General features: G+C 66.9%; 2 protein-coding genes across 2 annotated transcripts; one reads left to right on the plus strand and one right to left on the minus strand.

The window, feature by feature from the left end:
- The first annotated feature begins 48 nt into the window (after nt 1-48).
- Nucleotides 49-10,055, plus strand: G6PD (glucose-6-phosphate dehydrogenase). The gene is made up of 13 exons (XM_069778027.1): nt 49-159; nt 1,979-2,100; nt 3,222-3,259; nt 3,454-3,562; nt 4,696-4,913; nt 6,103-6,258; nt 6,344-6,469; nt 6,548-6,641; nt 6,904-7,090; nt 8,020-8,255; nt 8,891-8,967; nt 9,067-9,159; nt 9,881-10,055. The coding sequence occupies exons 1-13, from the start codon at nt 105-107 to the stop codon at nt 9,969-9,971; spliced, it is 1,602 nt and encodes a 533-aa protein (XP_069634128.1). The 5' UTR covers nt 49-104; the 3' UTR covers nt 9,972-10,055.
- A 354-nt stretch (nt 10,056-10,409) lies between these two features.
- FAM3A (FAM3 metabolism regulating signaling molecule A) lies at nt 10,410-12,349 on the minus strand (the record flags this gene model as incomplete). The annotated part of the gene is given in 10 exon segments (XM_069778001.1): nt 10,410-10,674; nt 10,772-10,863; nt 10,866-10,897; nt 10,989-11,073; nt 11,246-11,296; nt 11,582-11,640; nt 11,758-11,881; nt 11,958-11,981; nt 12,120-12,164; nt 12,167-12,349. Coding segments are annotated over 10 exon segments (794 nt in total), but the record flags the coding sequence as incomplete, so codon positions are not given.
- Nucleotides 12,350-12,858: the final 509 nt, after the last annotated feature.

A 12,858-nucleotide genomic window follows, 5' to 3' on the forward strand; every position in this document is an offset into this window, starting at 1 on the left:
AAGGCAGCGCTTTCCTCCTCTCCTATTGGCCGGCTGCGGCCGGAGGCTCGGGCGCTGATTGGTCAGCGCCGTCGGGGAGGGGGGCGTGGCCGGGCGCGAGGGAAATGGGGAGCCGCGCGAGCGTGAGGGGGGCGGCGGTTCCGCGGCCGGAGCGGGAAGGTGAGGGGGGGGGGGGGAAATGGGGGGGAAATGCGGGGGAAATGAGGAGGAAATGGGGAGGGAGACCCGGGGGGGGGTGTAGGACTGCGGGGGGGGGGTCCGGGGGGGGTTTGGGGGGGCGGGAGGGGGAAATTTGGGGGGTTGGGGGGGGATTTGGGGGGTAATGGTGGTCCTGGGGGGGAAATTGGGGGTCCTGGGGGGGTATGGGGGGCTGGGGGGGGATTTGGGGGTCCTGGGGGGGGGGAATTGAGGGCCGAGAGAGGAGATGGGGGCTGGGGGGGGGGGCTATAAGGGGGCTGCTGGGGGGTAAGGGGGGGATTTGGGGGTCCGGGGGGGGATTGGGGCCCGAGAGGAGAGATCGGGGCAGTTGGGGGGGTTACAGGGGGTCTGGGGGGGACTTAGGGGTCCTGGGGGGGCAATTGGGGGTCTTGGGGGGCTGGGGGGGATTTGGGGGTCCGGGGGGGGAATTAAGGCCCTAGAGAGGAGATGGGGCCGTTGGGGGGGCTATAGGGGGCTGGGGGGCCAATTGAGGGCCGGGGGGGGGAGTTGGGGAGCTGGGGGGGCTCTTGGGGGGCTGGGGGGGAGCAGGGGGCAGTTGAGGGGCAGGGGGGAGTTAAAAAGGGGCTGGGGGGGCAATAAGGGGGTGGGGGGGCAAAGGGGAGGGAGGGGGTGGGGCAGGGGGCGGGGGGAAGGTCCTGCCCCCCCCCGATCCAGCCCCCCAGCTCCCAGTCCAGCCCCCCAGCTCCCAGTTCCTGCCCCCCAATTCCCAGTTCCTGCCCCCAAACTCCCTAAACCCGCCCCCCAACTCCCAGTTCCTGTTCCCAGCTCCCAGTTCCTGCCCCCCAACTCCCCAGTCCTGCCCCCCAATTCCAAATTCCTGCCCCCAAACTCCCTAAACCGGCCCCCCAATTCCCAGTTCCTGCCCCCTGACTCCCCAGTTCCTGCCCCCCAGCTCCCAGTTCCTGCCCCCCAGCTCCCTAAACCTGCCCCCCAATTCCCAGTTCCTGCCCCCCAGCTCCCCAGTCCTGCCCCCCAATTCCCAATTCCTGCCCCCAAACTCCCTAAACCGGCCCCCCAGCTCCCAGTTCCTGCCCCCCAACTCCCCAGTCCTGCCCCCCAATTCCCAGTTCCTGCCCCCAAACTCCCTAAACCGGCCCCCCAGCTCCCAGTTCCTGCCCCCCGACTCCCAGTTCCGGCCCCCCAGCTCCCAGTTCCGGCCCCCCAGCTCCCAGTTCCTGCCCCCAAACTCCCTAAACCGGCCCCCCAGCTCCCAGTTCCTGCCCCCCAGCTCCCAGTTCCTGCCCCCCGACTCCCAGTTCCTGCCCCCCGACTCCCAGTTCCTGCCCCCAGCTCCCTAAACCTGCCCCCCAGCTCCCCAGTCCTGCCCCCCAACTCCCCAGTCCTGCCCCCCAACTCCCCAGTCCTGCCCCCCAATTCCCAGTTCCTGCCCCCAAACTCCCTAAACCGGCCCCCCAGCTCCCAGTTCCGGCCCCCCAGCTCCCAGTTCCTGCCCCCCAATTCCCAATTCCTGCCCCCAAACTCCCTAAACCGGCCCCCCAGCTCCCTAAACCTGCCCCCCAGCTCCCTAAACCTGCCCCCCAGCTCCCCAGTCCTGCCCCCCAATTCCAAATTCCTGCCCCCAAACTCCCTAAACCGGCCCCCCAACTCCCCAGTCCTGCCCCCAAACTCCCTAAACCGGCCCCCCAGCTCCCAGTTCCTGCCCCCAAACTCCCTAAACCGGCCCCCAAACTCCCAGTTCCTGCCCCCCAGCTCCCTAAACCTGCCCCCCGACTCCCCGATCCTGCCCCGTGCCCCCCAGGCGCGATGGCGGGGCAGGAGCTGAGCCGGTCGGAGGTGTGCGGGATGCTGCGGCAGGAGCTGAGCCGGGACGAGGCCTTCCTCCAGGGCCAGCCCCACGTCTTCATCATCCTCGGGGCCTCCGTGAGTCCGGGGGGGGGAACTGGGGGGCTGGAGGGGGAAACTGGGGGGCTGGAGGGGGAAATAGGGGGGCTGGAGGGGGGAAAGTTGGGGTTGGGGGGGAAATTGGGGGGCTGGGAGGGGGAAATTGGGGGGCTGGAGGGGGGAAAGTTGGGGTTGGGGGGGAAATTGGGGGGCGGGAGGGGGAAAGTTGGGGTTGGGGGGGGAAAGTCGGGGTTGGGGGGGAAATTGGGGGGCGGGAGGGGGAAACTGGGGGGCTGGAGGGGGGAAAGTTGGGGCTGGAGGGGGGAAAGTTGGGGTTCAGGGGGAAATTGGGGGGCTGGGAGGGGGAAAGTTGGGGTGGGGGGAAATTGGGGGGCTGGGAGGGGAAAGTTGGGGTTGGGGGAAATTGGGGGGCTGGGAGGGGGAAATTGGGGGGCTGGGAGGGGAAAGTTGGGGTGGGGGGAAATTGGGGGGCTGGGAGGGGAAAGTTGGGGTTGGGGGGGAAATTGGGGGGCTGGGAGGGGAAATTGGGGGTTGGGGGGAAAATTGGGGGGCTGGGAGGGGAAGTTGGGGTGCTGGAGGGGGAAATGGGGAGTTGGGGGGGAAATTGGGGAGCTGGAGTCAAGCAATGGGGGGACAAATTGGGGGGGGGTTATGGGGGGGGCAATACGAGCCGGAGACCTGGGTCCTTTTTGGGGGGGGAGGGGAAGAAGATGGGGTGCCTGCCCCTCCCCCACCACGGACGCCAGGATTCCCCCGCGGGGTGGGGGTGGGGCCGGGGGGGAGGGGCAGGGTGTCTGCAACCCCCCCCCCGAAACCCCAACTTCCCCCTTTGCCCCCCCCCCCCAACGTGGGGCCGGCCCCGCCCGGACACCTGAGTCCCCTCCCCCGCTTCATTACCCAACACCCCCTTAATTACCCCCCCCCCTTGTGTAATAACCCCACGGGGCGGGGCCGTCGGGTCTCGTCTCCCCCCCCCTTGACTCAGCGCATTCCTGCGGCTTCGTTAATCCTGGGGCTAACGAGGGGCGGGGCGGCCATCGCTGCGGCGAGCTGTGCCCGGCCTCAGCCCCAAGCCCCAAATCATTATTTTTTTCTAATTTTTTTTTTTTTTTTGCTTTTTTTCACCCCGTTTCTCCCAGGGCGATTTAGCCAAGAAGAAGATTTACCCCACCGTCTGGTACGTCCCCCCCCCCGCGCCACCAGTGTCCCCAGTGCCACCAGTATCCCCCCCCCCGCCCCCCTTTTTTTCCTCCTCCCGTCCCCCAGCCCCACGGTGGGGGGGTTGGGGATGATGCCGGTGGTTCCCGCGCGTGTCCCCCCCCCGGGTTTGGGGACGATGACGGTGACATTCATTCCCCCCCCCCCCCCCAGGTGGCTTTTTCGGGACGGGCTGCTCCCCGACGACACCCACGTGGTGGGCTTCGCCCGCACCCCCCTGACGGTGGAGCAGATCCGCCAGCAGACCCTGCCCTACCTCAAGGTCTTTGTCCCCAAAACGTCCCCTCCCGGGGGGGGCAATACTCTCAGCCCCCCCCCCCCGTCCTCGCTCAGTGTCCCCCCCGAGTCCCTGCACCATTTCTCCTGGGTGCCCCCCCCCCCCCATGTTCCCATATCTCCCCCTTTCCAGCCCCTGGGTGTCCCCAAATCCCCTGGATGTCCCCCCATGTCCCCCCCCAGCCCCTGGGTGTCCCCCCCCAGCCCCCAGGTGTCCCCCCACATCCTCATGTCCCCCCCCACATCCCCTGGGAGTCCCCCCATGTCCTCATGTCCCCCCCATGTCCCCAGGTGACCCCCCACATCCCTGGGTGTCCCCCCATGCCCCCACATCCCCCCCCACATCCCCCAGGTGTCCCCCCCCAGCCCCTGGGTGTCCCCCCCCCATGTCCCCACATCCCCCCCCATCCCCTGGGTGTCCCCCCCATGTCCCCAGGTGTCCCCCCCCAAATCCCCTGGGTGTCCCCAGGACCCTGCCCCATGTCCCCAGGCGTGTCCCCCCCATCCCCTGGGTGTCCCCAAATCCCCTGGGTGCCCCCCATGCCCTCACATCCCCCCCCCCAAATCCCCTGGGTGCCCCCCCATGTCCCCAGGTGTCCCCCCATGTCCTCGTGCCCCCCCACACCCTCACATCCCCCCCACCCCATCCCCTGGGTGTCCCCAGGACCCTACCCCAAGTCCCCATCCCCCCCCCCATCCCCCAGGTGTCCCCCCCCCAAATCCCCTGGGTGCCCCCCCATGTCCCCAGGTGTCCCCCCCATGTCCTCACGCCCCCCCCCACATCCCCTGGGTGCCCCCCCACGCCCTCACATCCCCCCCACCCCATCCCCTGGGTGTCCCCAGGACCCTACCCCAAGTCCCCGTCCCCCCCCATCCCCCAGGTGTCCCCCCCCAAATCCCCTGGGTGTCCCCAAATCCCCTGGGTGCCCCCCCATGTCCCCAGGTGTCCCCCCATGTCCTCACGCCCCCCCCCCACATCCCCTGGGTGCCCCCCCACGCCCTCACATCCCCCCCACCCCATCCCCTGGGTGTCCCCAGGACCCTACCCCAAGTCCCCGTCCCCCCCCATCCCCCAGGTGCCCCCCCCCCACCCCAACGCGTCCCCCCCCCTCTCCGCAGGCGTCCCCCGAGGAGTCGGAGCGCCTGGCCGCCTTCTTCTCGCGGCAGAGCTACGTGCGGGGGCAGTACGGCGAGGAGGGGGCTTTCCGCCAGCTGGACGCCCACCTGCGGGGGCTGCCGGGGGGGGCGCGCGCCAACCGCCTCTTCTACCTGGCTCTGCCCCCCAGCGTCTACGCCCCCGTCACCCGCCACATCCGACAGGCCTGCATGGGCGGCGGGTGAGGGGGGGGGACGCGCGGGAGACGCCGAGGGACCCCCCACCCCGTCACCCGTGGACTTGGGGGGGTGGGATGTTGGGGGGGGGGGGGGATCCTGGGGATGGGGGACAGGGGGTGGGGGGGGGACAGGAGACCCTGGGGATGGGGGAGAGGGGACGCTGGGGATGGGGGGAGACCCCAGGGAGTTGGGGGGGGACATACAGGGGGACGCTGGGGATGGGGACATGGGGGGGGGGGACACTGGGGACAGGAGAACCCAGGGATGGGGGAGGGGGGACACTGGGGGGGACAGGGGGTGGGGGGGGGGGACAGGAGACCCCGGGGATGGGGGACAGGGGGTGAGGGGGGACCCCAGGGACATGGGGGGGGGCACAGGGGGACCCTGGGGACAGGAGACCCTGGGGATGGGGGACAGGGGGTGGGGGGGGACAGGAGACCCTGGGGATGGGGGAGAGGGGACGCTGGGGATGGGGGGGACCCCAGGGACTTGGGGGGGGGGGACACTGGGGGACCCTGGGGATGGGGGAGAGGGGGTTGGGGGGGGACAGGACCCCAGGGATGGGGGAGAGGGGACCCTGGGGATGGGGGGAGACCCCAGGGACTTGGGGGGGTGGGATGGGGGGGGGGGGGATCCTGGGGATGGGGGAGAGGGGACGCTGGGGATGGGGGGGACCCCAGGGAGTTGGGGGGGGACATACAGGGGGACCCTGGGGATGGGGGACATGGGGGGGGGACACTGGGGACAGGAGAACCCAGGGATGGGGGAGAGGGGACACTGGGGGGGACACAGGACCCCCGGGGATGGGGGACAGGGGGTTGGGGGGGGGACCCCAGGGACATTGGGGGGGGGCACAGGGGGACCCTGGGGATGGGGGAGAGGGGACACTGGGGGGGAGACAGGACCCCAGGGATGGGGGACAGGGGGTGGGGGGGACCCCGGGGACATGGGGGGGTGGGATGGGGGGGGGGGGAACGGGACCCCAGACTCAAGGGACAGGAGACACCGGGGGGGGGGGGGGACGACAGCCCCCACCTGGTGCCCCCCAGGACCACCCTGAGCCCCCGAGGGTCCCCATCCTGCAGGGACCAGGCTCTCCCCTGCCCCCCAGTTGGGTTGGGGGACGCAAACTGGGGGGTGTGGAGACGGGGGGGGGGTCATCGTCCCTGTGTGTGTTGTCCCCCCCCCCAGGTGGAACCGGGTGATTGTGGAGAAGCCGTTCGGCCGGGACCTGGCCAGCTCCGACGCCCTCTCCCACCACCTCGGGGGGCTTTTCCGCGAGGACCAGATCTACCGCATCGACCACTACCTGGGCAAGGAGATGGTCCAGAACCTCATGGTCCTCAGGTCGGGGGGGGGCACAACGACACGGGGGGGACACACGCGGGGTCCGTAGCCCACCCCCGACCTCTTATCCCCCCGCCCCGAGCAGATTCGGGAACCGGATCTTCGGTCCCATCTGGAACCGGGACAACGTGGCGTGCGTGGTGCTCACCTTCAAGGAGCCCTTCGGCACCGAGGGGCGCGGAGGTTACTTCGACGATTTCGGCATCATCCGGTGAGGTTTGGGGGGTGTCCTCACTTTTTTTGGGGGGGGGGAACGTCCCCGTTCCCACCGCCCGGCTCTGCTCCTCAGGGACGTGATGCAGAACCACCTCCTGCAGATGCTCTGCTTGGTGGCCATGGAGAAACCGGCTTCCACCGACCCCGATGACGTGCGGGACGAGAAGGTGCTGGGGGGGGGGGGACAAGACACAACGTTCCTTGGCCCCCACTGTGCCCCCCCCCCCTTTCCCACCACTCCTCGGGTCACAGCTGGGGGGGCAGGAGACGCCTCGCGCCGTCTTTTTGCGTCCCACCGTGGCCACGTCCCACCACCGTGTTCTTGATGGTGGTTTCCCCATAATTACGTGTGTGTACCCCCATAAGTACGTGTCCCCCCCCATAATTACGTGTTCCCCCCCCATAATTACGTGTCGTCGTCCCCCACAGGTGAAGGTGCTGAAGTGCATCAGCCCGGTGGAGCTGGACGACGTCGTCCTCGGCCAATACGTCGGCAACCCCGAGGGTCCCCCCGAAGCCCAAAAAGGCTACTTGGACGACGCCACCGTCCCGCCGGGGTCCACCACCGCCACCTTCGCCACCGCCGTCCTGCGGGTGGCCAACGAGCGGTGGGACGGTGAGCGCCGACGGGGCGGGGGGGCGCGGGCGCGGTGACGGTCGTGGCCGTGACGATGATCGTGACGATAACAACGACCGTGACCGTGTCCACGACAATGACCACAATGATGACAATGACCGTGATCACGATCACGGCCATGACAATGAGAACGGCCATGAAAATGGCCACAATGATGACGATGACCACGATGATGATCATGACAATGACCATGGCCGTGACAATGGCCACAATGATGATGATGACCATGACCACAATCATGGCCATGACCACGACCGTGATCATGATGATAACCGTGGCCATGACAATGACCACGATGATGACAACGATCGTGGCCGTGACAATGATCGTGATAATGACCACAAAAATGACGATGATTATGGTCATGATAATGACCAAGACGATGACCATATCTACGAACACATACATGACGATGAGAACGATCACGGTTATGATAACGAACGTGATGCTGATCACGGTTATGATGATAACCATGACGATGACCATGACAATGACCACAAAAATGACGATGATTATGGTAACGACAACGACCAAGACGACGAGCACGTCTATGAACACATACATGACAATGAGAATGATCGTGGTTATGATAACGACCGTGATGCTGATCACGGTCACGATGATGACCATGATGATGATCGTGACAATGACCACAACGATGACGATGACCGTGGCCATGACGATGACCGTGGCCACGACGATGACCATGGCCATGACAATAACCATGATGATAACGATCGTGGCCGTGACGACGGTCATGATGATGGTCATGACAACAACCACAACGATGACGATGACCACGGCCATGGCAACGCCCATGACGCTGATCGCGGTCACGATGGCGACCACGACCATAACGATGACCGTGGCCGTGATGCCGACAATGACGATGACGATGGTGTCCCCAGGGGTCCCCTTCGTCCTTCGATGCGGGAAGGCGCTGAACGAGCGCAAGGCCGAGGTGCGGCTCCAGTTCCGGGAGGTGCCGGGCGACATTTTTGGCCGTCAGTGCAAGAGGAACGAGCTGGTGGTGCGCGTCCAGCCCGACGAGGCCGTCTACACCAAGATGATGACCAAAAAACCCGGAATGTTCTTCAACCCCGAGGAGTCCGAGCTCGACCTCACCTACGGCAACCGCTACAAGGCAACGACCCCTGACCCCAACCCCAAAAAAACCACGGGGAGACCCCAAAATTGGCAAGGGGAGACCTCAAAATGGGGGTGGAGACGCCAAAAATGGGGGTGGAGACACAAAAATTGCAGCTAAGACCCCAAAAATGGCATGTGGAGACCTAAAATGGTAGTGGACACCCCCCAAAATGGTGGTGGGGACACCAAAGTGGTAGCGGGGACCCCGAAAATGGCGTGCGGAGCCCCGAAATAGCATGGGGAGACCCCAAAATCGGCGTGGGACCCCCAAAATGGTGGGGGAGACCTAAAACGGTGGGGGAGACCCCCAAAAACGGTGTGTGGAGCCCCAAAATGGTGCATGAGAAGGGAGATAGGTGACGCCCCCCCCCGAAGATGTGATGGGGCACCCACTGCACCCCCAAATGTACAGGGGAGGAGACCCCAAAATTGCCCTACAGCCCCCCCCCCCCCCAAAAAAAGACCCCAAAACCCACAACAACCACTACAAGGTACCAGCCTCCCCCCTCCAAGCCCTAAAGCATCAGGTCCCAAGCCCCCCCCCCCCAAAAAAAAACCGCTGCCCTCCCCCCAAAAAAACCCTGTGCCCCCCCCCCAAAACCCCTGAGTGTCATTTTTCCCCCCCCCCAGGATGTGAAGCTGCCGGACGCCTACGAGCGGCTCATCCTCGACGTCTTTTGCGGGAACCAGATGCACTTCGTGCGCAGGTTGGGGGGCCGGGGGGGGGGTCTGGGGGGGTTCAGGGGGTTTGGGGTTGTCCTATCCCCCTCCCTGGTTTAATTTTGGGGTGTGTCCCCCCCCCTCAGCGATGAGCTGCGGGAAGCTTGGCGCATCTTCACCCCCCTACTGCACACCATCGAGGAGAGGGGGGAGAAACCCATCCCCTACCTCTACGGCAGGTATGGGGGGGGGCACTTGGGGGTCGCTGTGGGGCTGGGGAGGGGTGTGGGGGGGCTTTTGGGGGCAGAAATGGGGGGTGGGGGGTTGGGGGTGGGTATGGGCTGTGGAAGGGGGGCTGTGGGGCAGCGGGGGGGCTGTAGGGCAGGAATTGGGGGTGGGATGGGGGGTTACGGGGTGGGTTTGGGGGTCGAGGGGGGCTATGGGGCAGACCTGAGCTGTGTGGGGTGCTATGGGGTAGGGTTGGGGGGGGGCTATGGGGCAAGTATTGGGTATGGGGGGGGTCTCTAGGGCAGCTTTGGGGGGTCCCTAAGGTGCTTTGGGGTGCCGTGGGGCAGCGTTGGGGGGCTATAGGGTGCCGTGGGGCAGGACTGGGGGGACTATGGGGTGCTGTGGGGCAGAGAATGGGTTGGGGGGGGCTGTGGGGCAGGTATTGGGTATGGGGGGGGTCTCTAGGGCAGGGTTGGGGGGGTCCCTAAAGTGTTTTGGGGTGCCGTGGGGCAGGATTGGGGGGGCTATGGGGTGCTGTGGGGCAGTGAATGGGTTGGGGGGGCTATGAGGCAAGTATTGGGTATGGGGGGGGTCTCTAGGGCAGCTTTGGGGGGTCCCTAAGGTGCTTTGGGGTGCCGTGGGGCGGGAGTGGGGGGGCTATAGGGTGCCGTGGGGCAGGGGGTCCTGCCGTGGGGCAGCCCCTAACGTGTGTCCCCCCCCCCAAAACCGCAGCCGGGGCCCGGCGGAGGCGGACGAGCTGCTGAAACGCGCCGGGTTCCTCTACGAGGGCACCTACCGCTGGGTGAACCCCCACAAGCTCTGAGCCCCACGGCCACCCCACGGCTGCCCCACGGCTGCCCCACGGCCGCCCACGGCCGCCCCACACTCCCGCCTGCCCCACAGCTCCCCACACTCCAGCCTGACCCATATCCTCCCCCCAAAAAAATACAACACTCCTGGGCCAGGAGCCCCACGGCATCCCTCTCCTGCCCCACAGCGCCTTCCTCCTGCCCCATAGCGCCGCCATCCTGCCCATAGCCCCCCCCAAGCCCCCAAATTCCGCCCCCCAAGCTGGGACCAAAGCCCCCCCCCCCGCCTCCTTAATTACCCCCCAACCTTTGCTCGTTAACAGCAGCCCCCCAGCTTCATCCAGCACTTGGGGGCAGCCCCACACGTCACTTGGGGGCAGCCCACACGTCACTTGGGGGGCCAGCCCCACACGTCACTTGGGGGGCAGCCCCCCCACAAACACCACCATCCGCCCGGCGACGGCCCAGCCTTTATTTTCTCACCCTGAGACGCACACGCGATGCCGGGGTGGGGGGGGGGAAAACAAGGACCCAGCCCTTCTTCCCCCCCCCCAAAAAAAAATTTGGGGGTGCCCCCCCCCCCCAAGCTGTGGGGCAGGGGGGGGGAGCAGTTGGGGGTCACCGTGGGTCTGGGGGCCGCCGGGGGACGCACCCCTCCATCTCCAACGCCTCCGGCCACCCCTCGTATTTATTGGAGCTGCGGCTGTTCCTCACGTGCTGGAAAAGGCGGAGGATCACCGGTGGGGCCCCCCCCAAAAAGTTCTGCCCCCCAAGTGCCCCTTCCTGCCCCCCAAGTGCCCCCCCCCAGACCCACCTGCTCGAAGGGGCTCTTATCCTGCACCCCCTTGGCCCCCAGAAAGACCCAGCTGTCCCGGAAAGCCAAATCTTTGGCCACCGCGCTCCCAACTCGCCGAAAAGCCGCCGAGTCTCTTCCGTCAACCTTTTTGGGGGGGCAACGGGGGGGGTTAGAAGGGTCCCGCACCCTAAAAATAGCGGCCCCCCCCCCCAAAAAAATAAGCCCCCCCCCTTACTTGGTGGCGGGGTCGTCGTAGGAAGCCACCAGCACCAGCGTCCCCTCGTGCAGCGGGCGCAGGAACTTGAGGAGCTCCTCGACGTCTTGGGGGGGGTAAAAAATAAAAGGAGGGGGGGTAAAAAAGCAAAAGGGGGGGTTAAAAAATGAAAGGGGGGGGGCCCCTGCCGGAGCGCCCCCAAAATACAGAGAAATGACCCCAAAAAACGCCTCCTCCCTTGCGGCGAAACCTTCCCCCCCCCCCCAAAAAGCGCTCACCTCCCGCCCACATGTCGAAGGCCTGCGCCGCGATCAGGTCCCCGCTGACGCCTGGGGGGGGCAACGGGGGGGCAATTACCCCCGGGGGGCAATAATACCCCTCGGGGGCAATAATACCCCTTGGGGGGGGGGATAATACCCCGGGGGGGGGGGCAATAATACCCCTAGAGGGGGGCAGTTCCTCTTCCCCCTCCCCCTGAAACCCCAAATCTGCCCCTGCCCCCCCAAATTACCCTGACCCCCCCCAAATTACCCCTCCAATTACCCCTGCCCCCCCCAAATTACCCCAACCCCTCCCTAATTGCCCCTGCCCCCCCCCGGCCCCCCCCAACTCACCGTTCACCAGGGCGATGTTCAGCCCTCGGCCCACGTTGTTCTTGACGCTGCTCATCAGCCTGTTAACGAGGCGGGGGGAGGAATTAATGAGGCTGGGGGGTAATTAGCGAGGTGAGGAGGTAATTAATAAGAAGGGGGGGTAATTAACACGGGGGGGGGTCGCCCCCCCTGCTTACACCCTGTCTTCAAGGCAGATCTTGGGCCCGATGACGTTAGCGGCGCCGCTAACGAGGCGGAAGGCGAAGTGGGCGGGGGGGCAGGGCCGGGGCAGCCCGCACTTGTACCTGCGGGGGCGGGGGGCTGCGGGGGGGGGACAAAGTCACCCCAAACCCCCCCCCCCAACCAAAAAATCCCCCCCCCCTCCAAAAACACCCACCTGCCGTGGGGGGGCTCTCAGGACCTGGGTTGGGGGGGGGGGGGGAGAGCATTAGGGGCCACTTTTCGGTGTTTGTACCTCCCTAAAAAAAAAGGGGGGGCCCCCAAAAAGGGGGGGGGGGGGGATTTGGGGTGCCCCCCCCCTTTTTTTTTGGTGACTCACGGGCCAGCAGGCGCTGGAGGGGGGGCAGAGCGCGGGGGGGCCCAGCAGGACGGCGACCAGGAGCCAGGCCAGCCCGGCCAAGGCGGCGACGGCCACCAGCCGCAGCGGCCCTGGGGGGGGACACGGCGGCGTGGGGGGTCGGCTGCCCCACGGCTGCCCCACAGATCCCGGGGCTGCCCCACGGATCCCGCAATTCCTCCCCGCACCCCCCAACTGCCCACAAATCCCCCCTAAATTGCCCCCCCCGAGCCCCAAAAACGCCCCCCAACTCCCCCATGCACCCCACAGAGCCCCTCGCTGCCCCACAGCCCCCCAATTCCCCCAGAGACCCCTAAATGCCCCCCCCACTGCCCCACAGCACCCCCCACTGCCCCATAGAGCCCCCCACTGCCCCATAGAGCCCCCCACTGCCCCACTGCTCTCCCTAAGTGCCCCACACAACCCCCCCACTGCCCCATAGAGCCCCCCCGTGCCCCATATACAACCCCCCACTGCCCCACAGACCCCCAAGTGCCCCACACAACCCCCCCACTGCCCCATAGAGCCCCCCCGTGCCCCATAGCACCCCCCACTGCCCCACAGACCCCCCAAGTGCCCATACAACCCCCCACTGCCCCATAGGGCCCCCCCCGCCCCACTGCTCCCCCTAAGTGCCCCACACAGCCCCCCACCGCCCCATAGAGCCCCCCCGTGCCCCATAGCACCCCCCCACTGCCCCACAGCCCCCCCAAGTGCCCCC

The sequence above is a fragment of the Haliaeetus albicilla genome, unplaced genomic scaffold (assembly GCF_947461875.1).
Source record: "Haliaeetus albicilla unplaced genomic scaffold, bHalAlb1.1 scaffold_146, whole genome shotgun sequence".
NCBI classification, from domain to species: Eukaryota; Metazoa; Chordata; class Aves; order Accipitriformes; family Accipitridae; genus Haliaeetus; species Haliaeetus albicilla.

Excerpts from the sequence above, each read along its gene's own strand:
- G6PD (XM_069778027.1), top strand. The coding sequence starts at position 105 with ATGGGGAGCCGCGCGAGCGTGAGGGGGGCGGCGGTTCCGCGGCCGGAG. Across the intron at positions 3,260-3,453 it reads AAGATTTACCCCACCGTCTG|GTGGCTTTTTCGGGACGGGC; the intron begins GTACGTCCCCCC and ends CCCCCCCCCCAG. Across the intron at positions 3,563-4,695 it reads AGACCCTGCCCTACCTCAAG|GCGTCCCCCGAGGAGTCGGA; the intron begins GTCTTTGTCCCC and ends CCCTCTCCGCAG.